The sequence below is a fragment of the Lytechinus variegatus genome, chromosome 1 (genome assembly GCF_018143015.1).
Source record: "Lytechinus variegatus isolate NC3 chromosome 1, Lvar_3.0, whole genome shotgun sequence".
In the NCBI taxonomy this organism is placed as follows: domain Eukaryota; kingdom Metazoa; phylum Echinodermata; class Echinoidea; order Temnopleuroida; family Toxopneustidae; genus Lytechinus; species Lytechinus variegatus.
In genome coordinates this window covers 21,640,178-21,667,181 of record NC_054740.1, presented here as the reverse complement: position 1 = coordinate 21,667,181, position 27,004 = coordinate 21,640,178, and the positions used below count along the sequence as shown (strand labels likewise).

The following is a 27,004-nucleotide window of genomic DNA, read 5'->3' as shown; positions in this document are numbered from 1 at the left end:
TGTTTTTGTCTTTCAATCAAATCCTATTCCAAATCATGGAATGGGCTAAAACTTTCAAGATATGTTCTTTGCCTGTAACTTTTGGATATCTAATCACTAAATTTATAAGATAAGTGCTTGAATGCCCATTTTTTTTTAAATTTAAAACAAGCATCGCCGAGAGAGGGCGTTATATATCCAAGATTTGAATATTTGAAATTTTCTCAGAGAAGTGCAGTTGGAAAAATATCTAACGGTCTCTACGCTTCAGTAAGACTGTCATATTAGATGATATTCGATTATCAATAACATTATTGACCCTTTACCAAAGCTATACACAGGCTTTAAACAAGTGTTTAAAATCTTAAACAACAAAGTTTAAATTCAAATATTGAACGATCAATAATTTAAGCATGGTTGTTTAATATCTTAAACACTTGTTTAAACTCTTTAAACAACCATGCACTGATCGGTTCACATAGTAAACAGTGCATGTTGTTTAAATTATTTTTAACCTAACAGTGCTGCGGATGCTACATTTTGCTATCCCTCCTGAATTATCTTATTGTTCGTAAAGCTTCAATGTCAAATCATAAAACCCTCATGCTACAGTCGAACCAATTAAGAAACCGACTCCACACCGATCATACATTATTTCGATTTGCATAATATCGATTGGGGTCGGTTTCGTTGATGGGACCATGTCGGAGGGTAGCAATCAGTGAGTGGCAAATGGGCGATATAATGAGGAAATACAGTAATAAACAGATAAACTAATACCGGTAAGTACACGTGATTCTGTGTGTGGGTGAGGGTGTGCGTGTGCATGAGGGCGTGTGTGTGTGCGGTTGGGTGTATATGTGTGTCATGATGACAGATTTTTGGGAGAACCGGTAAAAATGTGGATGTATGTAGGGTAAGAGGACGTGTGTGAAAGTGTGTGGGGGTGGGGGTGGGTGTGTGTGGGTGCGTGTGGTGTGTGTGTGTGTGAGAGAGGGAGACAGACATACGAAGACGAAGATACAGGAAGAGAATACACGAGTTCGGAACAACAGAAAATGATATACATGTACTGCCAATGACATAAATGACAAAAAAAAAACAAAGGAACTCAAAACTCATCAAGATATTCATGAAAACATTTTAATGTACGAATGACGATAGTATAAAGGTACAAAACAGTAAAGTGGAATTTATAATTTACTATCAACTAAAATTTCAGCTGCCATCAAATTTACCATCAGCATCCTTATCATAAAACAATTCTCACCACCAACATCAGTAACCTTCAATGCAGTCATCATTACACTGACCAAAACAGAAAATGGACAAGAATTCAAATAAATTACACATGCTATAATTCCTGATATTGGATATTTGTTTGAAATCACGTTTTTCGTTCCGCCATGAGCTGAATTCGTATTCATATTGATTAATGATTTAAGAGTCATTTATCATACTTCTAAATAAAAAAAATAACGCTAATTAAATTTAACATGACATATTTAATATTATTGATACTCGAAATAGTATTAGAAAAAAGTAAGTAAAATATAACAATGACATACATTATCCAATATTTTCTTTAAAAATCATATGACTACATCAACATTGCTCAATAATGATACCATTGAAGTAACAATATTCTTCCAACATCAAGGAGTATAAAATATATATATGTTGTATAAATGTGAAAATAAACCGTTTAAAGGCGACACTCATTAGGTAGGACATATTTATTTCTCCATTTTTTATGAATTGAGCCCTTAAGCCATGTGAGATATTTACATTTCAATTGCGTATTTCGTGGGGGAAAAGTTGAACAGAATTACACTGTTTTATATCAAGTAATGCAAATGATTTCTAAAATCATACAAATTCGTGGATGAATCTGATAAGATTACGGAATACAAAGTTATAGAAAGCAGGGGTGAAAAGGAATTTCAAAGGGATGAAATGTAATTTTCATCTATTAGCATAAACAAGTTAGTCTGATTGTATAGTCAGACTGAGAGGCTGATACAAAACTTTTTTTTAAAAATCAAGAAATGAGCATGGTCAAAGGATTTACAAAGTACTATCATTCCTAGCACACTATTTCGATTCCATTCGCAGTAGTTGCTATTACAAAAGTACCAATATCATTAAGAAATTGTATGACCCTTACTAAACACCTTTCTATATTAGGTTTTATTTCGTGTAGAACAGAGATGAACCTTTGAACCAAGTATGTGATATGCAAATGATTATATTCATTAATTAATCATCATACATGAATGAATATGAAATTGAATAACATATGAAATCCGAACCTTATTTAAATCATATGGTCGAAACACGTTTCCAAAATATTTTGTTTGCAAAATAACCGATAATACAGTAGGACAGAAAATCTAAAAAACACCATAACTCGTACATGATTTCGATGTGGCTCTTAATTATTCTGCGGTTCCTATTTTGACCATTACAACCCCTGAGGGGGGCACACTGTAACTGTACGAAGCATCAGGAGTTAGGTATCCGGAATATGCCCCTGTGAACAAATCAAGTACATCAAAGCCTTCAACACTGTGGATAGGAAGGCCTAGATCCGAGAAAGATACGGTTATATTCGTCGGATTCCCTCCAGAACCGCGGTTGAGAAAAACCGTTGGCCAACATGGACCGTCCGTTTGACGGACGAATGCCTGAATGCTTGGTGTCACCTGTACAACATGCAATTATTGCAAAAGTAACATTCTAATTCTGCCTTTGACCAAAAATGACTATGCTAATTATAACATCTATTTCATTATACTTGATTTCTCACTAAATTATTGAGTATAAGCATTTGTTACGACTTCGAAAAAGGAAAGTGGTATGAAATATGAAAATGATTCAATATGATTCTATTTAAACAAGATTTTAATCAGTGACGTCTCTGGAGAACGATATGGCAAATTGTTTCATAAAAATAATTCTGCCTATTTAAATTTGCAAACAACATTTAGAATATGATGGCAGTTAGAAAAATACCAAAAATGATAAAATACGTTGTAAGAGCAGATCTTTAACATTCATATAGACTGTGGTTTTCATGCTCTTATTTTGACAAATTTAAAAGCTGTACGTGATTTGTCATTATGTTCATTCAGAATCCTGATAAGCTTCCTGAAAATGAAATAGAACGTAATATTTATGCAAGCAGTATGATATTTTGAAGCATTTTATTAAGCATGATTTTAGGAAAATAACTCAATAATGAAGATATTCATATTTCTGAACACATATCAGATCAAGAAACGCGGCAGTGTCCTGATTTTGATTTTCTTATGGTATACAAGAAGGGGATGAATAGTGATTATTTTCATGGTCAAACATACGGATACGATTGTCTATCCGTATCTCTTTATATATAAGTTTGATTCTTAGTACTTGATCACTTTTAAATCAAGAAATTCTCATAGGAACCACTACTTAATTCAAACGCACAAAATGTCTCCAGTTGTAAACCTTTTTTTTATTTAAATTAAAAATCGGACAAGGCTTTATCTTCCTGCAATCATCTTCGGTTCCATCATTCACTTGGATATGCATAGGTGAGGAGAACTCCTTTAGCTGGTACTTGGTAGTCATATGGGGCTAAGATCTCCCGATGGCCGATGTCATGATGGTTAAAGACATCTCGAAGCATGTACCCAAGCACGTAAGTAAACCCAATGTGATCCAGTTGAAGGGAGACTGTCTTGTTAACTGGACTTGGGTTGAGGAACACAACGCTGTACTCGTCCCAATTAGTCAGATTCTTTCTCCATATATCAACTCCATTGATCTAAAAGAAGATCGATAAGGAGGACGGGTAGCTGGGTTGAATAATATAGGTGGCAGCGGTGGGATGTGTAAGGGACCTGCTAATAAACATCATCGTTCGTGTAAAACGCGTGGTACATTCTTAATCAAAACTAGCATTTTAAAGAATAAACTTTCCTTTTACAAATCATTTGAATTATCCCTCCTTTAAATCATTTGAATTGTCCTTTTTAAGTAATCTAAAATAATAAACTCTCTCTTTTTAAAAATAATTTCAAGGAATAGATTTATGCCTATAGTCTCTAGCAACCTCATTAGATTTGACAGCAGACTTGTTTGTCGAAATTAACGCTCTGGGGTGCAGGGGGTCCATAACAGGGCTCTAGGAACATTTTTCTTTTTTTTACTAGGGTGCTGATGTAAATCTAAAAAAGGGGTTTCGCTACCAATTGGAGATCAAAATGGCCCCGAGAGATTTGAAATGCAAAAAAAGGTAATCACTACAAAATGAAGGTCATTTTTGTTAAACTTTTCAATTTTTACACATCTTCCAAAATACCCGGGGGTCTGCCTACGGTTCCATGGTCAGGGCCATTGTCCATAATAGATTTGATAGAGTAGTCCTGTATAAATGTTTTACTTATGAAATGAGGAATGATGAATACATATTGGCAATGACAGAACTGAAAAGGACATGAAATTGTAAGTGATATGCGAGGACGTGGTTGAACTGAAAGTGAAAGGATTCTTGGTGAAAAAAATCTGATTCATGATCAATTTCTATACATGTAACATTAAAACATTCTTCAACTCAGATTCACACTCTTCTGAAAATAATGAAACACGGTACATCTTTTCCAGTAGGCTTAAAGTCTGTGAATGCGTATCATTCAAGCACGGTTTACTGTTGTTGACTATAAAATTTTCATGAGTAAATGCCAAATAAGATTTAGGTACCAACGTTTGGATACAGAGGGGAAAACAAGTTGTGTATAACTTCATGCCTACTTCCAAGGTAAATTCCAAGGTAAATCCAATGCAACCCATTGAAAGGGAACATTCCTATTGTTTAAGAATACGATTAGCAAGATCAGGACACCCTTGGTATGAAGATTCCGAAGCCTCAGTTTAATACCATAAATCAGTCTACACATGCATGAAACTGTTAACAGACTTTCCATGCCCTTTGCCATGTTTTGAAACGACCAGAATATCTAAGGGTCGTCTCACCCATGTACAGACAATGCAAGAGTAAAATAAATTGGAATACCAAAGTAACTCATTACCTTGACTCCTTCGAAACAAGAATCACTGATTGAGACTGAACTGCAGATTAATCATCGACATTCTCTATATTCATATAGCACTCAACTTCTGCATAACGTAAAATATAACATCCCTTTGCGGTGTGTTGTAACGGCTTTTAGAATTACAGGTACAACATGTATAAGAGAAAGCTCATGCATGAGAAATGTAGAAAAAAAATCTTGTAGCCTTCATTGACAAGATAGACCTTATAGAAAAAATGTTGCACAAATTTGATATTTCGTTGCACACAAAACTTTTTTCAAGTAGGCCTTTACAATTAATGCCTAAACCAACTCGGACCTAAATCCATATTGTAAATATTGAATGACATTTCGGTAATCCAAAGAAGATATGAAAATGTTATTTGCAATCAAAATAATGAACCATTGGAAAAAAATGTCCAATGAATGCATTTTAGAAACGATTTTCCATGTTTGTGGTCTGAAGTTGTGAGGGTCTATGAACATGGATAAGAATATAGCAGTACAACACTTGAAGGATTAACCAAAACAGAAAACGCCTCATCACTGTCAAACTGGCCAACGTTCTTTCCTTCAAACACATCAACCACCATATAGATCCACGTGTGGAAGCCCAGCTTTGTACCCGTGATAGTAACATTCATTGGTGCGCCATTGGTGCCTCGATTCAAGATGGCAGTTGCATAAGAACCAAGGGTAACGTTCCGAGTCCATGCTTCTATGTTACCGTCCTGTCAGGATAATCCGAACGAACATGGAGTGAAAAGCAGAAAGAAAAGGAAAAGGAAAGATGGGTGTAAGAAACGAGGAAACTTCATCCGGAAAGATTATCTCAAATATGACGATAAATACATTGGACTATCAGCACGGTGGACTAATGATCGACATGGAATGCTCTATTACGGGAAGATGAATGATATGGAGAGGGACAAAAAAAATAAAAAGAACTACAAGCTTTCCAAAGAATGTCACTTGAGCAGAGAACGCTCAAGCCAAAAAGCAACATTGATGCAGTTGAGAAAATCCGAAACCATACATGAAAATAACCGAAATCAAATTTTACTTAAGGTTGGTATGACAATATAGGCCTATATATCCCTGTATAGTAGTATTCAAACTTTGCCAACTGAAACTGAAGAAGTATAGAAATGGGAAAGTCTTGATCTTTAACGGAAAGGGATCATTTTTACATAGACTTGTTCGGGCCCAATGGTCATGATGGTACGTTGGATTAAAGGTGATATCAATGTATAAGGGCTTTTCGCAACCATTTTATGCTACTATTAAGCTATTTTGATGCGATCATGCTCTTTGCCCAGTCTTCGCCTTGGTTGTCTTTCTTTCTTTCTTTCTTTTACTTCGACTGTACTGCAGCTACTGCTACGCTTATATGAAAACAAGGTATGGGGGTATGAAAAGGCATTGATGAAGTGTTACACATGGTAAAGAAATGAAGTTGTCTTGTGATGCAAGGAAACTGATACGATATGACCCCATAACGAAAGATCTGCAAATGAATCATGGTCACCGATTCAGAGTTGGTCCATGGTTGGTCCATACAGTTGTTTCCATATTACTTGAAGATCTAAATGGTTTTTCAACTTTCTTGCCGATTCTGATGTCTGAATCCGTTTCTTGATGGCTTTGATCGATGTTAAATTAGTTATTCCAGGAGTGAAGTTGTAGCAATCTAATCGGAATCTAATCCGATAACTCACAAGATCAATCATCATTTGAAGATTTCTTTGCTTTACGGGAATCGCTGGGAATGGCGTTTAGTAGTACAGCCCCTGACGGATTGACTAAGATAGAGAAATCCATGTCTGTATTGAAATCACCGTAATCATCTCCTGTCATCAAATTCTCGATGTCATAGATACCGGGGGTGTAACCAAAGTTTTTAACACGGGTCGTAAAGTTCGTTGGAATACTTGTATCACGATTAAGAATGGCCGTCGCATATTCACCCACGAAACTCAGGTTTCGGGTCCATATTTCTATTTTGCCTTCCTGATATTTTAGTGATGGTTCGGACCATCATAAAAAAAGAAAAATAGTGAGGAGAAAAGGGGGGAAATATACAAAGCAAAATAAGTATGTAGTCAGATGTCAATATTTAATTATTAATTCAAGCACTTTCTTGTTTTATTGTATTTAAAGGTAACAAAGTATGTAGGTTTAAATTTGCATGATCAACAGTAAGGTATTAATTGGCTTATCAAAATATATTTGTGTTTGAATGTTTTCCCGCAAATATGTATGTTTGTACCATTCTTGCTCATCACTATCATTATCATCATTCTAACACCAGCAATACAACCATCACTAGCATGGTCTTCACCATCGTTGTGATCATCATCACCATCACAATCTTCATCATAAATACCATCACCATCATCATTATCATCATCATCATAATCACTATCACCATCATCATAACTACCAGTACTATCATCATCATAACAAATGCCAACAAGATCATCGCCACCACCCCACCACCACCACAATCATCATCATAATGATCATAATCACCATCATCACCACAATCACCATCATCATCATGATCACAATCATTATCATCATCTTCACCATCATCAAAAGAGAATGCTTATCTATCTGATTACAAACAAATCCGCTATCATATGCCCAATTATCAGATTAAAATCTTACGGTATTTATTTTTATCAAATGTTTCAGATACTCACATTACAAACAAAGTGAAATGAAAGGACAACATGGCACACGTACTGACAAAACAAACTCGTTGATAATTGCTCTCATGATAACATGTAGATTGTATGGCGATGCTATGAATAAAAATATAATTTCCCATTTACAATGATGCGGCAGGTGATTATCTTTTCTTCCATTGATATGATACATTGCGGATGTATGGTTTCAATGATGAATATAAAGCAACTCCTTTTGAGGAGTTTGGATTAGAGAATACATGCCCACCAAACATAATTACATAATTCATAACAATTTTTGAATGAATTTCAAATGATTGTTTCAAAGCCAAAACGTGAATACAATTTACTGTAATTTCACAAATTTCACCAAAACATGATCCACTATAATGCCTGAGATATTGATTAACACATTAGTGAATTATATTACAAGTACAAAGAAATCGCACAGAAAATTTATTTGAGATTATTTCTTATTAAAAGCTAATAGTATTACCTCATGTTTAAAACAACAAAAAGCATTCCAATAGGACTTGTATGAGTCCTGTTGTTACTTCATGTACCACTACAATTACTACTACTCCTAATAGAGTCACAAGAAATAAGTAATATAATTAGAATTTGCAATACAATACAAACATACTCTAATAAACTAATGAAGTGATACATCTTACTCCAAGGCATACGTGTAGTATATAATGATAAAGCCTCATGGTAAAGAAAAAAAATAACATTGTATAAATATTCTTACTTTATCTATCTACATGTGAGTAGACATTGACTTCTGGGGCCCATCTTACAAAGAGTTAGGATTGATCCAATCAATCGCAACTATGGATGGCAGCAACGTCAACATCTATGATGCATGATAGTTCAAAATATTTTTTACTATGATGTATATTCATGCATTCACTGTTTTCTTGAAAATTCACTGTGCTTCTCTTTGTTTACAATGGACATTGGGCAAACTTCCTGTAGAAAGAATTATGACACTGATGGATTTCCATAAAGTTACGATTGATTGAATCAATTGTAACTCTTTGTAAGACGGGGCCCTGATATTCTCATTGCACACAATAAAATCACTATAAGGCACAAAGATATTTGTTTATTTATTGCTGGTAAAATCCTTATTCAGGGTCTCATGGGCCTAAATACTAGTGGTAGGCCATAGATATTCATTCGAGCCAACCCATTGCTATTTTTTTTTATTTTGATATGGCTGATTGACAAAGTGTATGCATATGATTGTCCATCTAACACTGATTCTATTTTCGGTAATTACTGAACTTCCTTTTCCCTAATTGGGAAGAAATATCACCAATTTTGGACTATATTTTGACTGGCAGAAGGATTAGGGCTATTTTGCTGTTTGAGTTGATGAATCTGCTCCCCCGACGGTGTCTTCAAACACGCCAATTTATTTTTTAAATGAGCCGGTCGAGGGACCCTTTTCTGGTCAGATATGGATTGCCAGATATAAATCCTATCCACTGGTAGTAAACATTCGACCCCCGAATTTCATCCTTATTTTTTATGAATTTTTTAAAGTGCCAATTTAACACATGAGTCTATGGGGAATGAATTAGGCCTGTGAGACCTCAGCTACTAGGCTGGCTTACAGGGGGTCATGCAAATAAACAAGAACAAAAAAATCTTACATGACAATAAAGAGATTAATGAAATAGAATTACCAAAAACACAACAAACAAACAAAGTAGAAATCCAAATCAATTTATGTGTCAAGTAAAATCAAGACATAAAATTATTTACTGTATTGTTTACATATGAACATTATCAGGCATGGTGATAGTTCAGATAAAACAAAAGTTAAGTTTATGCTATGAATACAAAAATATTCTGCATCCTCTGTTATATCTCATTTTTTCTACTGCAAAATGCTATTCAATATTTTCTTGTGTCTAATACTAGAGTCATAACAAACATGTATTTTATTGTTTTGAACAATGAGGGCAGCAATCACCATCTCCCTCATAACATGTTAGTCAATAAATTAAACATGTACACACATGCGATGGAAAAGAATTGGCTAATTAATCTCAGTCATATTGCTGTAAATATTCTGGAAATAAATTCCATTTTAGAAAGCAAACTCTAAAATGAACACTGATACCTGAATGGATCCATTTGTTTATAATACCATTGGATGGTTTTAAATCAAACATTTATTATTTCAAATTTACAATTACATAACTCAAAAACATATGGAATGTATTCAAGTATAGGGTGCATGGTCTAATGATAACTATTACCTCTGCTATTCTTTATATCTTTTGTTCTACTTTGGCTTGGGAATGGAATAGCCTTCATAACAGCCACTCCACTTGGATTTACTTTCTGTTGAAGTCTATCTTTCATTTGTAAATGCTGCATGATATTAGACCCTAAAGCCCTTATACCAGCGACGGTATACCCATCGTCCATGTGTGGTATTCCAAGTTCAGCTAGAGTTGTGTTCACGTTGAGAGGTAGTTTGATGTATCGGCTCATGATGGCTATTAGATACTCATCGTTCTGAAGCTGTCTCGTCCAAATCTCAACATCGATCTTTGGGTCCTAGATGAGGATGGTTTTGGTTGGACATTGCAATAAATATTTTTCATTTGACATTAACTCCCCCCCCAAGGATGTTTCTAGAAAAAAAGACCATGATTTCAGTTGAACCGAGTTCAGAATATGGGCCAGGCTGTCTACAGAAATGTGAACCACTTTAATTTTTGAAAGTATTTTACATCAGAATTGTGTTTAATGATACCCAGCTATCTCATCAAGGTATCATTATAATGGTAATAAGTTGCATTTTCAGTGGATATGAACTATACGCAACAAAAAAGTAAGTCCCCATTATACAAACATCCATAATTTCCAAACCAAATCGAGTTTTTAATATATTTTTACACGAGCGTGTAGGTAAGTTTATAAGCTACCCTCTGAGGAAATGTAATGGATGTATTTTATGTCATGCTTCAGTGAGCGACGCCAGAATGCAAAATTGTCACTTTTCAAAAGTCACAAGCCAAATATGATTTTTATTTCACTTTATTGGAACAAATTTCACATTCTCATCTTGAAAGATAGTCAGAAGGCTTGTAAAAGGTACTTTCTAAAAGATGATACAAGTTTTTTGCTAAATTTCACCGTTGAATAAACACAAGTTAAAATTTGCTATAATTTGATTTTTCACACATTTTATCGATAAAAATGATCGAATATGATGACAGTTATTTTGGGAAGAGTATCTTCAACAAAATTCATCGCTTCACGGATTGTTGAACATTTAATGAAAGCAAAAAATACGAATTTCAAATATCATTGGCAAGTATTGTTTCATTTTGGTAACTGAAATGATCCTTCTCAACTTTTTTCATTATGTTCATGACCAATAAACATACTTCAATGATTCAAATGTGTTTAATTAAAAATTCACACTTGAATGAACATGTCGAATGTGATTAGCTATTTTTTACGTTATTGGGGGAAAAATGCAAAATTTTGCTAACTATGGATTCCTGTCACAAACCTCCTTGCATAGTTCATTTGATTTTTGTAAAAAATCACGATGTTTATTGCTTCAGTGAGCACACAATATTAAAAAATTATGCAAATGAGAAGAAAGTTTAAGGCATTGGCCCTACTCTGTGCCGTATCGAATGATTATTTTGGTGTGCGCGCCTTTTGGATAGTTTCATGAAAAATTGTTGGCAAAAGTAACAAAAATCGTTTTGTGTGAGGTGGCTAAATGATGAATAGTAAAACAGCATTATCACACCATAAAATTCACCTAAAAACAACATTTGCCCAACTTTGTATTTACACAATCTGAAAAACGATTCTTGTGACTTTAGAAAATGGTCATTTTTAATTCAATCTTTGATTACTCACTTTTGACTCAACCGATCAATCTCATTTTTCCCCAGGAGTTGCTTAATGAGTGTAAAAAACCACCTAAGAAATATCATATTTCAAAATTATTCTGTTCAAAAGTTACAGCAATTTAATTTAGGGGGACTTACTTTTTTCGTTGTGTATATATTGAGAGAGATGTAATATTTCCCTCAAGATCACAAGTTTCCTTTTTATCGTGCATCCAGCATTATGTACAAAAATGAATTAATAAACCACTCGACCATTATATCCATAATTTGTATGTTAACATTACACTGGATAATAGAATCATATTCCTACATCACTGAATTTAAGATAGGAATGTTTTATAACATCAATATGACCATTCTAACATACATGCATGCAGGTTAAGAAGAAAATAAAATGTTATTCTGTGTACAAAGATAAGCATCTTGGTAATTCTATATTTATGTACGTCTGACTCTCTACATGTGGGACCTTTCTGACGTGTTTTATTTAGATCTGTGTTCTAAAATGAAAATTTCATATGAAAATTTGCAATGCTCTTAAATTATTATGACTTGGACAATTTGTGAAGAGAGGTAAGAACTGAGAAATATGGTAGTTGGAGTTTCCAGAGTTACAAGATTGTATAAAATTACCCAACATTCGAGCAGTAAGAAATACAGTGTACATCAATTATTTTTCTCTTGATAATCATTTAAATACATGTACAGCAGGCACATTAGTAATGACAGTTTTACGGAAGTAAGATACCTTGTTTATTAATTTAAATAAATCAAATAAAATACAATGCTCTGCCAATGATTAATTTGAATTTGAAGAATTATAATCTAAGGGTAAAACATACAAGATGGAAAATGTGATTAATGGTCTTTCATGCTTTAATATAATGTAGAATGAACTGAGCACTGAATAGAACATAGATTGTGCATGGTTCTTTGTAGATAGAATAAATATAATTGAGGCCAGTGAAATGAAGAATAAGTGTGCAAGGCAATATAAAATAAGCATGATATAATGTATGATGGGGATGATGACAAAAGTGAATGCCATATCTGAGGGGAATGGGGACATTGCAAAATGGATGTTCCTTATCGAAAACATCTTCAAATGCTTTTTCATGTCACGAGGATGAATTGATTTAATAATCACGCAATATATTGAATTTAGCATGTGTCATCTAAAATCTTTACACATTATGCATGAAAGTTTGAAAGCATGAAATTTATTTTTCAATGTCATGATGATGAATCAGATCAATATGTGGGCATTGTGTTGAATTCAGCACATGCATCCTATAAAAGCTTTGCTGACTTTTTACTTTATACTTGTCAATTTTCAACATTAGAAATAAAAGCTAATCTTTGGTTGTATTTTCATTTTTTGAACAATTCACTCCTGCAATGATTGCTTTAAAGTAATTTTTCTCACAAGTTACCAAATTCTGATCCCACTTCTATATTTCTAAACTGAGAAAGACGTGCCTAACAGGATTTGTATATATTCAAGCCCATCCAAGGCCTTCACATGCTGTCGCTGCTGTGGTCAGCACTGGTCAGAACTTTTGACCACTCAAACCAGTTGAGGGAAACCATATAACCGGTACTTACTAGTATTCCCTTCACTGGCAATAAAGATACTGAATAAAAATAACAGAATAAAGATGGTGTATGGATATAAACAGATAACTGCGCCACTTGATTCACTAAAAACAATTGTATTCACAGCAAGGTATCTATCATACTATTTACAATATTATTTGCATGCATTCACCATTGTTTTGTCTACAGCGTAAGATGAATGTGAGTATTAGCAATGAAAAGGAGCTTGCAAGACTCCTGCATGAAAGATGCACTGACTTTTGGTATTGGTGTCTTACTCTATATCAGATAAAGATAATACTAAAACTTGTAGGAGTGGTGAGTAGAAAATAAAGTATATGAAATCAAACCCTGAGCAATCATTGCAGAAGCAAAGACAATACATAGTTTCTACCTGATGAGATTACAAGTTATTTTATTGTGCGATGTGGAAATTTTTAGATACTCTATTTATCCAAGATGACTTAAAGGGGAATGAAACCTTTGGAACAAATAGGCTTGTGTAGAAACAGAAAAATCAAAGAATAAGAATAAAGAAAGTTTGAGAAAAATCGGACAAATAATGAGAAAGTTATGAGCATTTGAATATTGCAATCACTAATGCTATGGAGATCCTCCCATTGGCAATGCGACAAGGATGTGTGATGTCACTGATGAACAACTTTCCCTTTGGTGGACTATAAAATACCCTCAAAATGTCTCTTTTTGCTTTTTCTTATGATGATACAAACTCTCTATCCATGATGTAGAAAGAACACATGATCTATGGATAGATGTGATAAAAGAGGCAATTCAAGTGAAATATATACTAAAGTAAAGGGGAGAGTTGTTCACAAGTGACATCACACATCTTTGTCGCATTGCCAATTTGCTATCTCCATAGCATTAGTGATCGCAATATTCAAATGCTCATAACTTTCTCATTATTTGTCCGATTTTTCTCAAACTTTTGTTGATCTGTTTCTTTGATTTTTCTGTTCTCACACAAGCTATCTTGTTCCAATGGTTTCATTCTCCTTTAAGAAACATTCTATGCCATTGTGGCAAGATTCCTTATTTTGCTAAGTCAACACATTACTCTTTGTAAATAAACTTGACAAGAAAACTAACCTTGTGCTGTGATATTTAATGAGGTTATTATGTCAACGTGGCATGACAAAATATCTTGCAATCTCCTCAAAGCACATGGCACTTATATAGCACTTATATAGCGTCTGTATAATAGCACATCATACTATGAACGTAAATGAATTAGTCTTACCTGTAAGACCCGCTTTCCAAAGTGTCCTGATGAATCCTGATTGATGTTAATAACTTCCTTATTAAGAAGAAGCTCTCTGAATTCTGGTCTGATGGTTCTAAGATCATTTGACATCAACATAGGAGCGGCAAAGATGGTCCACATTGCAATCTGAGCCTTCGCTTGCTCATAGCTCAATCCAAAATCTCCTACAATTATCTGAAAGTTTGATGTCAAGAAAGATGATGTCAAGTGATTTATAAAGAAGTTATCATTAATTATATTATTAATGATAGATTTCATTGCATCAATACAATAAGCAAAAGCATATAATATAAATCATATACATACTCATAGAAAAATAATGCATTTTTATATCTGCTACTATTCTACAGACATTAAAGATTGTTATTTGACATGGTGACCCTAACTTTACCTTGACTTATTGTAGTTTCTTGTTCTACCATTACTTATGATTTTTTTTCTAAGTGTTTTAAAATTTATGATGGGACAATAAATTTTCATGCATGAATAAAGTATTTTGCATCAAACAATATTGCGCAAAAAATATATATGAGTATGTATATAAATCATATTCATACTCACAGAAAAATAATGCATTTTTATATCTGCTACTATTCTACAGACATTAAAGATTGTTCTTTGACATGGTGACCTTAACTTTACCTTGACTTATTGTAGTTTCTTGTTCTACCATTTCTTATGATTTTTTTTCTAAGTGTTTTAAAATTTATGATGGGACAATAAATATTCATGCATGAATAAAGTATTTTGCATCAAACAATATTGCGCAAAAAATATATATGAGTATGTATATAAATCATATTCATACTCATAGAAGAATAATGCATTTTTATATCTGCTACTATTCTACAGACATTAAAGATTGTTATTTGACAAGGTGACCTTAACTTTACCTTGACTTATTGTAGTTTCTTGTTATACCATTTCTTATGATTTTTTTTCTAAGTGTTTTAAAATTTATGATGGGACAATAAATATTCATGCATGAATAAAGTATTTTGCATCAAACAATATTGCGCAAAAAATATATATGAGTATGTATATAAATCATATTCATACTCATAGAAAAATAATGCATTTTTATATCTGCTACTATTCTACAGACATTAAAGATTGTTATTTGACAAGGTGACCTTAACTTTACCTTGACTTATTGTAGTTTCTTGTCCTACCATTTCTTATGATTTTTTTTCTAAGTGTTTTAAAATTTATGATGGGACAATAAATATTCATGCATGAATAAAGTATTTTGCATCAAACAATATTGCGCAAAAAATATATATGAGTATGTATATAAATCATATTCATACTCATAGAAAAATAATGCATTTTTATATCTGCTACTATTCTACAGACATTAAAGATTGTTATTTGACAAGGTGACCTTAACTTTACCTTGACTTATTGTAGTTTCTTGTTCTACCATTTCTTATGATTTTTTTTCTAAGTGTTTTAAAATTTATGATGGGACAATAAATATTCATGCATGAATAAAGTATTTTGCATCAAACAATATTGCGCAAAAAATATATATGAGTATGTATATAAATCATATTCATAATCATACTCATAGAAAAATAATGCATTTTTATATCTGCTACTATTCTACAGACATTAAAGATTGTTATTTGACATGGTGACCCTAACTTTACCTTGACTTATTGTAGTTTCTTGTTCTACCATTACTTATGATTTTTTTTCTAAGTGTTTTAAAATTTATGATGGGACAATAAATTTTCATGCATGAATAAAGTATTTTGCATCAAACAATATTGCGCAAAAAATATATTTTGAAGCAAAGGAAGAAGGGGAAAAAAAGAAAAAAAGAAAACATAAAGAGGCAAGAAATATAGAATAAGGAAGAAAGAAAGAAATGGAACAAGGGTATCCTACCATATCTGGATCATTAAAGCTTCCAGGTCCTTGTACTGCGGCTAGTGTATCTTGTTCCTTAGCATAGTAATCAACAATCCCAAGAACACTTTGCCATGAATCTTGAATGTCATCGTAGTTCCGCCAAATGTTACAATTCTCTGCTACAAGCTTGTAGTCAACCTGTAAAAAATATAAAACAAATAATACACAGGGTTAATTTATTTCAAGAGGTGTTGTGATAAAGTGGATACAAAATCTCTGGACTTTGGACCAAAACGAACAGAGTTCAAATCCCTGTCACTAATTTAATTTGGCAGGACATTAAAGTAAATATGCCACACTCAACCCGAGTGAGGTATTTTTGGTATCTGATGAGAATTCTCTGACCTCATAAGAAATGAAACTCCCCAACAGCGGTGCCATATTATCTATGCTCAACTGAGGAATTCAATCATAATATAAAGCTATTACTCTATGTTCAGTTATGTAATCCATCCATATTTTATATTTATTTCATTGTTCCAAATCTGAAATAGAAATACTCTGAAAATTCTTTTTGCCCAATTGATTGTGAGCCTGGCAGCCACTGTGCAGCTCCAGATTGATGAAGCTCTATCCCTTAAATTTTGAAAGCCAAACAGGGTAGCAGCAACTTTCAACTTTTTTTGTCTTTTAGTCAAACGCGACCGGAGTTTGAAATCCTGACCTCCCGATTGTGAGACGGACAACTGTACCCACTGAGTCAACACACTGGCAATGAAGCCAAATAATAACAAAAAATGGGGAGTGACCAAGTTTTTGATAAAGTGCACTGTTATTTATTTTACAAATTTGCAAATTATCAAAATGATTATTTTTTTTACAAATGATCTAGTTTAATCATAGATCTGGCATATACATACAAAATCAAAATGAAAAAGAATTCAGTACATTTGTTTTAAAAAATATATTTAAATAGACAATACAAATTACAATGATTTGTTTATTATATAAAAAAAAACATAAGGGGAGTAGATGCATCAGCCAACCCACTCCTCCCCCCCCCCACTAATTGCCAATGCAATTAATACCTAGTAACTAATTACAATAAATTCTCAGAACACATAGTGCACACTACTTAATCACTTTCCAATATCCAATCAGTGTCTGGTCAACAAGTGTTTGTTTAGAGCATTTACAGGTGTCCTACAAGATGCAATTGATGAACATTGTTGGAGAATGTTATCATACCTCTATGCCACTTGCACGTTCATAATCAGGCCAACTACATGAGAAAAGGATCGGTCTACCTGTCTGGTTCAAGTATTTGGTCATCTCAGGGTAACCTGTCAGAGAAAAGAGATCAATCTTTATTTATATTTTCTCAATATATTGTTTATTTGTAATTAATTATTTATAACAATAGTACTGTACTTTGTCATAATAAAGTAACATGTGCCCCCTGGGCCCCATCGCATAAAAGTTACTATTATGGTAACTTTGCAATTCAAAGGTACCATGGTAACACTGACCACCAACCAATCAAAATCAAGGATTCCAGACAACAATACATAGTAACTTTTATGCAGTACCGGTAGTCAGGGTTTAATCACAACAGTGAACCAGGGTCAAAGCTATTATGTTATTACAAATGACAGACCAGTGGTTGGTTTGGAGTCAGTTTCGTTGGTGTGACTGTCGCGTTAATGGCAACTCAACAAAGATGCTTTGTTAGAGGGAAATGTTGTAACAAAAAAATCTGATTATGGGAATGTTTAAGCTCTGATTTTGAACTTTTCAAGCAAGCTTATGATGGTTATTTAGATGGTTTCTTTTAATTATGTAGTCTTTAGTGTTTTACAAGTGATAATTATAACTGGTTGTAACTTGTTGTAAGTGGCTTGTCATAGATTTACAATTATGATTGATTTTACAATGGATTGTTATGATAGATAGATAGATAGATTGATAAAAAAACATCATTGCGACAAGTTTACAAAGGTACAGAGGCATTACATAATCATAATATTACCAAAAAAATAAATTGAAATATTAGTTAAGAAAAATATATCACATAATCATATTTTCGTAATTTGATAAACAGGTAATACATTTTAAACATAATTTAGAAGTACAATACCCGGATCAGTTTGAAAACAAATATATGAATTCAGAGAAGGATAATAAAGAATATGCATGAAGATGGAGGAGAAAAGTAGGTGAAGAAGGAAAGGAGGGGAGAAGATACTGAAGTTAAGGAGAGGAGAAATAAGAGGAAGAGGTGAAAGGGAAAAGGCATACAAAAGAAAAAGGAAGGATGAAAGATGAATCACACAGACTGAAATATTGATAATTTAATGCAAACATAAAATCGACCCATTGATACAAGTCCCTGGAGAGAAACACTAACCTTTCTTCATTGTTTTAGGATCAGCATAGCATCCGTCCATCTTAAACATATCCACTCCCCACTCAGCAAAGGTGTTTGCATCCACCTCAAGATGACCCAAGCTACCGGGGTAACCTCCACAGGTCAAGTTACCGTAGTCACCATAGATACCAAGCTTCAATCCTCTCTTATGAACCTGATATAATAGGATATGGATTCAGATTCAAGAAAACACAGAAGTAATCAATTTCAGGATAAACATTTTAGTTGAAATTATTACTTATAAGAATATGTGAAGGAGGTGCTTACTTGTACTAAAAATAAATAAGGAAACAGGTATACAGTCTGAAATTACAGATCTGACTTTGATGAAAAAATGTCATTTTCACCATTTTTATTTTTGCCTTTTCCTGTCTTTAAACAAAACTTATCAGCATACATGTAAATGTTAATACTATACAAATGCACCTTTTAAAATTCACTTTTCTATAGATGCCCAGAGGCTGATAAAACTGGAAATAAAATGGGAAATACTTAGAGGGATTTCAGATCCCTCATGAATATCTCTTCCAAATTACAATTACAATTGTTATGTACCAGAGCAAATATATTATGAAACCATTCAAAACAAACAATAATTAAAGTAAAAAGAAGTTAATGAAAACTCTGAACAAACTGCATTTACAATGTAGCCTTAATAATGTGAATCACAGGATGTTATTGTTCATGACCTCTTAGGGATCAAGTTCCATTTCACAAATCCCATATGTACACAACAGGAGGTAATGGATTGATGAGGCATCTAAAAAGGGGGAGTTGTCCTTTATAATCCAAATGGCAAACAATAAGGGATATCTCGTTCTGTTACTTTAATTGGTTTAGGATGAATAAATCCAAAAATAAATGCATTTGAATGAATCAATAAAAATATGGACAAATAAAAAATATATAAAGAGATTCATAATGAAATATATATACAAATTAATCAATAATCAAACAGAAATATAGGTAAATAACAAATTTAAGTGAATCATAAATAATGAATAAATGAATAAAATATCATAAATGAAAGAAAGAACTAACAAAATATGAAATAATTAAATCCATATCTAAATAATTCAATGAATAGATAAACAAATAAATGGCTTGATAGTAGCACTACTTACATAGTCAGCCAGTGCTTTGATACCAGAAGGAAATCTATCAGGATCAGCTTGAAGTCTACCTTGTGAATCACGTTGCTTTGAACTCCAACAATCATCAATATTAATATATTCATATCCAGCATCCAGGTATCCATCTTCTACCATACGATCGGCCATTTCCATGAAAAGCTGCTCACTAAGAAGAGAAATTATAATACTTCCAATCAGACGTGGCTCCAGGGGGGATGTGGTGGTGAAGGGTAGTTTTTTATGATAAATCCTGGATCCACCCAACTTTTATTTATGACATAATGCATTTTGGTGAAATTTCCATAAAACAGGGTAAACTGTATGTGTTTGGACTGTTATGAAAACACCAAGTGGGTAATTCAGGCCAATGATGTGGATCCGTGTTGTTTTATAAATCAAACGTCCTCTTAAAATCATAACTGTAGTGGTCAACACCAGCTATTATCATTCACATATTAAAGTGACATTATAAGCCAAACTAAATACAACAAACCACAAGATAAAATGCATCCCTTTATCCATCTAATTAACTTTTTATCCATTTCAAAGTACGACTACCACTTACCTGATGCAATTTTTGGGATCATTTTTGCAGTCAATGTTGCATCTGAACCGCTCCCAAGCAAGCCATCCCATCGGTGGTGTTCGGGCTAACCCATTATCAAGAGCATGGATACAACCACAGAGGGCGCCAAATATCAATAACACTCGTAACATTGTCACCTGCAGAGTAGGCAAAAAATGAAGGAGGCATGCAAATGAGACACAGGTTAGACTGATCAAGAAGAAGCAAAAGATAAATAAAAAGCAGAAAGGAAGAAGGGATAAAAAATAAAAGGACAAGAAAAGGGGAAATAGTAGAAAGAAAGAGAAAGGATAAAAAACAAAAAGAAGACAGAAAGAAAAAAAATGTTAAATTTTGATATGCATACAAATATTTGAGTACCGTATGGGCACCAGTATTAAACCCGGCATAATTCATAGATTTTGAGAAATTTCCCCAAATATTTGGGAATTTATCTTAATTTCATACCTTTGTTATTTCAAGGGTAATCTGTTGTCGGTATTTTCTTTATCAATCTGTCGACTGTATGCGCGGAGGACTGAATTATGCGGCGATGACATTTTGCACTAAATTGCACTAGTATTCAACCTAGTGATGATAGATAGCAAATCTCAAAATGGTTTAGATTTCTCAACTACATTTAGATCTATGTGAGTCTCTGGCTTTGTCCTTTGACTAATTCCCTGTTTGGTCTCATCTCAAATGGTCTAGTCCATAGACGGATGGGACAAGGGCAGATTGAGAGACAGGGCCATCTCTCATCGCTAGGTTGGTAGGTGGAATACTAGTGCAAAAAACCATCGCCACATTATTCTATCACACACGCGTACAGTCATGACAGTCGACAGATTGAGAAAACAATACTGGCAACAGACAGCTTCAAGGGCTGAAGCCTAGGACTCGTCCGGGTAATTATTAGGCAGACATGGGTACTCTCCAAAATGGGGTAGAATGAGGTCACAATAGCACTCCAAATAAAATGGGAACAAATAAATTATGCACTTACCTCGATTATATGGATGAAGTTCTATCGTGACACAGAATCCTGACATCGAGGCACAAACTGGACCCTCAAAAAAAGGAAAAAGTTAGACTATATATATGTTGCGTTCGTCCTCGGTATCCATCGGCCATTTTGAAAGAAGGATAACTATGAGAAAGAACTTTTCCTTTTTTGGGGGGGGTCCAGTTTGTGCCTCGATGTCAGGATTCTGTGTCACGATAGACTTCATCCATATAATCGAGGTAATAAAGTGCATAATTTATTTGTCCCCCTTTTATTTGGAGTACTATTGCGACCCCATTCTACCCTATTTTGGAGAGTACCCATGTCTGCCTAGTATTAGTAAGTGCCTTGAGCATCTAATCAAGATGGAAAGTGCGCTATACAAATCTCATGTATTATTATCATTATTATTACACGGACGAGTCCTGGGGCCGATTGCACGAAATGGTTTTTCCAAGGATTGTCTTTCGTGTCGCCTATCTTTCATGATGCGACGTGTGCGGAATATTTCTGAAATGTATGATAAACAACACTCCAGGGTTCATTACCATCCTGCCTGTGGGGAATCTACAGGTAGGACTATGGTATGCCAATGCTGTACACAGCACATACATTAAAATATCACTTTTGTGACCGAAAATACTAATTTCCATACAGTTGCAATTTATTTTTCATTAGTAACTTGGGACTAATTTTTTATTCACCAGAGCACTCGAAAACTTGAATTTTGGGCATATTTCTGTGTACGCCCTCTATTGGTGGAAAGTAATATGGCAAGAAAATTGTAATTTTTCATTCTCAATTTTTAGTTAAAAAAAAAATAATGTAAAGAATCAAATCTACTTAAGAGCCAAGTTATATGATGGATAGTGGAAATAGAAACTGACAGTGTCAAAAATCAAACATTTGTTCCAAAGAAAAAGAGAAAATATGCCAAACATTAACCTTATTTCACCACACAGGGAGTAGTAACAGAGAAGGTTACAGACTTACAGTATATCATAACCTAGACCAAAAGCTTCAGTCTCTGTTTTGTTGGTTGTTCACCTGAACTCCGTTGGCTTCACTCACCAAATACAGAGACAGAAGTTCTAGCGCGATCTGTACAGGGGACTCAATGGCTATATGTTTATGTACTTAAGATCGGATAAAACGGGGAAGTGAATTTGCGCGACAGCCGAGGTAAGTCACTGTTTTTGTTCCTTTTAACTTCATTTTTCTCCGTTTTTGGGCAATTAATGCCAAGAGGGAATATAAATTTGCATTTTGGACATGTTAATTTTCAAAATTTTTATTCTTACTTACTTCCAGGATACTGCCCAACTCCCCTAAAAGGGGTCAAACGGGCAGGGTTAGGGTGCGCTGATGGTAATTACGCGGAGGTGAGAGGCGATGCTTAGTATTAATTTTGGTTTAGGTACTTCTGGATTGTTACTTTGAATTTGTCTTTGTCGAGAATTGATTTGATTGAGTTTGGCAAGTTGTTCCAGTCAACAACAGAACGTGGTATAAAAGAAAACTTATAGCAGTTTTTGTTAGTTGCAATTGGAATAAATATTCATTAAAGACAAAAATTGAAGAGCCCCGACGGGGGGATTTTGCATTGCAAGTCCCCTAATGGTGGCTGCACAATAGCGAGCCGTCTGTGTACGAGGAGAAATAAAAAAAAAAGTTTAAAAACTCCTCGAAACAGACGGCTGCCAGCTGTCTAATCATAACCATGTTCATAGAATGAGTGGATAAACAAATGAAATATGTTACTGTTAGCTACCATTTATTTTTAATCAATTTGTAGGTATGTTGCAAAAAGCACCCTCTAGGTGCATTCTGATTTAATTCTAAAATGCTTTCACATGGCGCATTAAATGATTTCTTTCATGGCGCATTATAAAAAATGGGCGACACAAAAAACGGTTCTTGCAAATAGGCCTGGGACTTTCGGGGTTTTTTCTCTTCGGGTACCCGTGGTAATTTTCGGGCGGGTACCCGGGTACCCGAAAATCATGTCGCTCGAAATATGACTGGTGGAAAAACCCCATTGGTGACGTCATCAAGCCAATGCGATGCAGGCCAATTTATGAATGAAAATATAGTAAGCATGCGCATTGCAAGCCTCCCGTGCGCCACGCAGTATATTCCATCGAAACAAGTCTGCAATACTCTGTCACCTCGTACCAAAATCGACCTACAATTCCACTTTTCTATATTTTATATGAATTAGAAAAGGTATTCTCAGAGGATCTGTTTTCTCACCGATACCGCACAGGTAAGCAAATATTTATTACTTCTTGCTTTTCCGTCAAAATCGTACGAAGTAGCGTCGATATTACATCGTGTTCGTGAGTTTGTAGAATCTATCGCTACGTGAACAAAGTCAATTGATTTCCGGGTTTCGGAGCATCAAATGCGCCAGCCAATCACGATCGTGTTACCATTTTCGGTTTATGATGAACTGAAAATGGTATCAAGAACGTGATTGGCTGGCGCCTCGTATGCTCCGAAACCCGGAAATCAATTGACTTTGTTCACGTAGCGATAGATTCTACAAACTCACAAACACGATGCAACATCGACGCTACTTCGTAAGATTTTGACGGAAAAGCTAGAAGTAATAAAATTTGCTTACCTGCGTGGTATCGGTGAGAAAACAGATCCTCTGAGAATACCTTTTCTAATTCATATAAAATATAGAAAAGTGGAATTTTAGGTCGATTTTGGTACGAGGTGACAGAGTATTGCAGACTTGTTTCGATGGAATACTGCGTGGCGCACGGGAGGCTTGCAATGCGCATGCTTACTATATTTTCATTCATAAATTGGCCTGCATCGCATTGGCTTGATGACGTCACCAATGGGGTTTTTCCACCAGTCATATTTCGAGCGACATGATTTTCGGGTACCCGAATGCATGCATACTATATTTTCATTCATAAATTGGCTTGCGTCGCAGTGGCTGGATGACGTCACTGCGCTCCAAAGAAACATGGCGACGATTGAACGATCTCAGTCACATCATCATCACTTGAAAAACTAGTATATTTATGGATATTTCGAGGAGAATTGGTGAGATTCAAAATGAGACTTGTGTACTTTTGTGATGAGTTTACAATCATGTCTTACACTACGCAATACAAATCAAATGTACGTTATACTGGTGAGCAATTTTCGGGTATCGGGTATTGATTTTTCTACCCGGGTACCCGAGGCTTCCGGGCGGGACCCGGGTACCCGGGTTTTAGTCCCAGCCCTACTTGCAAAGACCCTTTCGTGCAATCGGCCCCTGGGCCTGGGCCCCGGGGGGGGGGGGCACTCAGTATATAATGCATAGTGGGTATGTGCCGCGGAGGGGACCCCCATTTTCACACTCAAATTTCCGTTCCAAGGCATAGCATTTTTGCCTTGTTGACAAAAACAACAAAGAAAGCCGCTCCAAGGCATAGCATTTTCTTCTTATCGAGAAAAAAGAAGAGAGAAATCCGCTCCAAAGCTTCGTATATTTTTCGTTACGCCGCTCCGATCGCATTGATTGAGCTGCAATTTTGGTGAAAAGCGGCCGCAGAGCTCCCCAGGCGGAGGCCGTGCTAGCTGTATCATGCACGCATGACCGTTCCATAGGGATGCATACGCACTCACACGCAACATCCGTTCCAAGGACCCCCGTTTTCACAAACGTTTGTCGTTCCGAACCCCGTTCCGAGGAGACAGGAATAACCGTCGTTTCTGGGGATTTATTCAACAATTTCTGACATTTTACTACAATCCCCATTTACCGACGGCAATGTGTCAGTACGAGCCTTCATGTGTAATCTGGTCCGACAATTCGGCGGACGGGTTTTGTCCAGATTTGTTACTTCTTTTAGATTCTAAATGACATTATATTATCTTGGACGAAGGTCCACTATTTTCGTTAGACTCTAATCTTTCTATTGATATCATATACATTTTATAATATTTTGAAAATATACGTTACCGATGAGTTATTCCCCGGGTTATTCCTTATTTTTTACTTTCTGCCGGAGAGGAAAATATGGCAGCCGTCAACGAGTTGTGCTTTTATCAAGGCTTTCCGATTAAATTTTCGATATCTTGGCCAATCAATGCGAGCGACAAGTTCCGAACGCACGCACATCAATATGTCCAAGCGCAGCGCAAAGCAGCGGCACAAATCGCAATAGGTAGCGACTGGTAAATACGTCTGTAATGATGATGACGTCATCCAAGATGGCAACTTACCTTGACCAACGAAAGGATCGAAGATGACGATGTTTCGATCATCATTTCAAAAGAATTAGCGGTAACTGAGGTCGAAGGTACGATATTTCTGAACATTTTTTCGTAAATATGGATGTGATTTCTTTTTCATAATATGACATTTTATGTACAAAAAAACGATCGGAAAATCGGGTTCCCGCTGTTTGATCTAACGTTACTGCTAAAATACGTTGTCTGTACGTACGGGCCTCCAAGCTTTTCAGTCTATGTATTCACTTGTTCACTGCTACCATCTGGCCTGTGGAGAATCTACAGGTAGGACTATGGTATGCCAATGCTGTATAGAGCACACACTTTAAAAAATCATTAAAATATCACTTTTGTGACCAAAATTACTAATTTCCATACAGTTTTGATTTATTTATCATTAATAATGTGGGAATAATTTTTGTATTCACCAGAGCGCTCAAAAACTTGAATTTTGGGCATATTTTTGTGTACGCCCTCTATTGGTGGAAAGTAATATGGCAAGAAAATTTTCATTTTTTGATCTCTATTTTTAATTAAGAAAAAATTATATAAAGAATCAAATTTAAATAAGAGCCAAGCAGTATGAATTAACAGGTCTAATGGAAACTGTCAGTGTAAAAAAAATCAAGCATTTGCCCCAAAGAAAAAGAGAAAATAAGCCAAACATTGCCACCCTCATTTTGTCACACATGGAGATATAACTGAGAACAAGGTTATATTATAACCTTGTTCATTGAATGAGTGTATGTATTGGCATGATTGGTGACTGAGCCAACGCAGTTCAGCGGAACAACCAAAATACAGAGACTGAAGCTTTTGGTCTACATGGTCTAGTTCCGAGGACCCACTTTTTACAATAAGCCCGCTCCAAAGCCCCCATTTTTTGTCTCGCCCGCGGCACACCACCACCACTTTTTTGGTCCAGTGGCCCCCCCCCCCCTGGGGCCTGGGCCGCTAAGCGAGCCTGAGCTCCCCGTGTTAGATGATCACATGCACACGGCTCACAGTCACAGATTCACCAGCGACCGGGGCGTAGCGCTAACAGAGTTGTTAATTTCACACGCGCTTTGCATTCCCAAACGATCACAATACATAATGAATAATCATACATACTCTACTATATAGTACTTAGTAGCCAACGTCCTTATTAAGAATGAAGAACAAATTACTCTGTGTTTGACTTCAAAACATCAGCTAATTCTTATCGTTTTCCTTCAATGAGCTAACTCCTAGCGCACAACACCCACTT

The 27,004-nt window shown here is 35.0% G+C and overlaps 1 protein-coding gene across 4 annotated transcripts; it reads right to left on the bottom strand.

The window, feature by feature from the left end:
• Positions 1–1,108: 1,108 nt before the first annotated feature.
• Positions 1,109–27,004, bottom strand: LOC121409141 (alpha-N-acetylgalactosaminidase-like). Of its 4 annotated transcripts, none has more exons than XM_041600987.1 (8): positions 26,869–27,004; positions 20,508–20,665; positions 19,934–20,108; positions 18,789–18,963; positions 17,630–17,724; positions 16,418–16,579; positions 14,501–14,698; positions 1,109–2,684 (listed from the first exon to the last, which is right to left on the bottom strand). In XM_041600987.1, exons 2-8 carry the CDS (start codon positions 20,657–20,659, stop codon positions 2,418–2,420), a joined length of 1,224 nt encoding a protein of 407 aa, XP_041456921.1. In that variant the 5' UTR covers positions 20,660–20,665; positions 26,869–27,004; the 3' UTR covers positions 1,109–2,417. The 4 variants fall into 4 exon arrangements, with proteins under 4 accessions (XP_041456921.1, XP_041456938.1, XP_041456929.1 ...); XM_041601004.1 differs by lacking the exon at positions 1,109–2,684 and adding an exon at positions 2,701–3,790; XM_041600995.1 differs by lacking the exon at positions 1,109–2,684 and adding an exon at positions 5,345–5,788.

Bases quoted from the DNA above. Each gene is read 5' to 3' on its own strand.
- LOC121409141 (XM_041600980.1), bottom strand. From the start codon at position 20,659: ATGTTACGAGTGTTATTGATATTTGGCGCCCTCTGTGGTTGTATCCAT. The intron at 18,964-19,933 runs GTAAGTAGTGCT...CTATTATATCAG, and splicing joins TCAAAGCACTGGCTGACTAT to GTTCATAAGAGAGGATTGAA. The intron at 14,699-16,417 runs GTAGGATACCCT...TCAAACTTTCAG, and splicing joins GCTTTAATGATCCAGATATG to ATAATTGTAGGAGATTTTGG.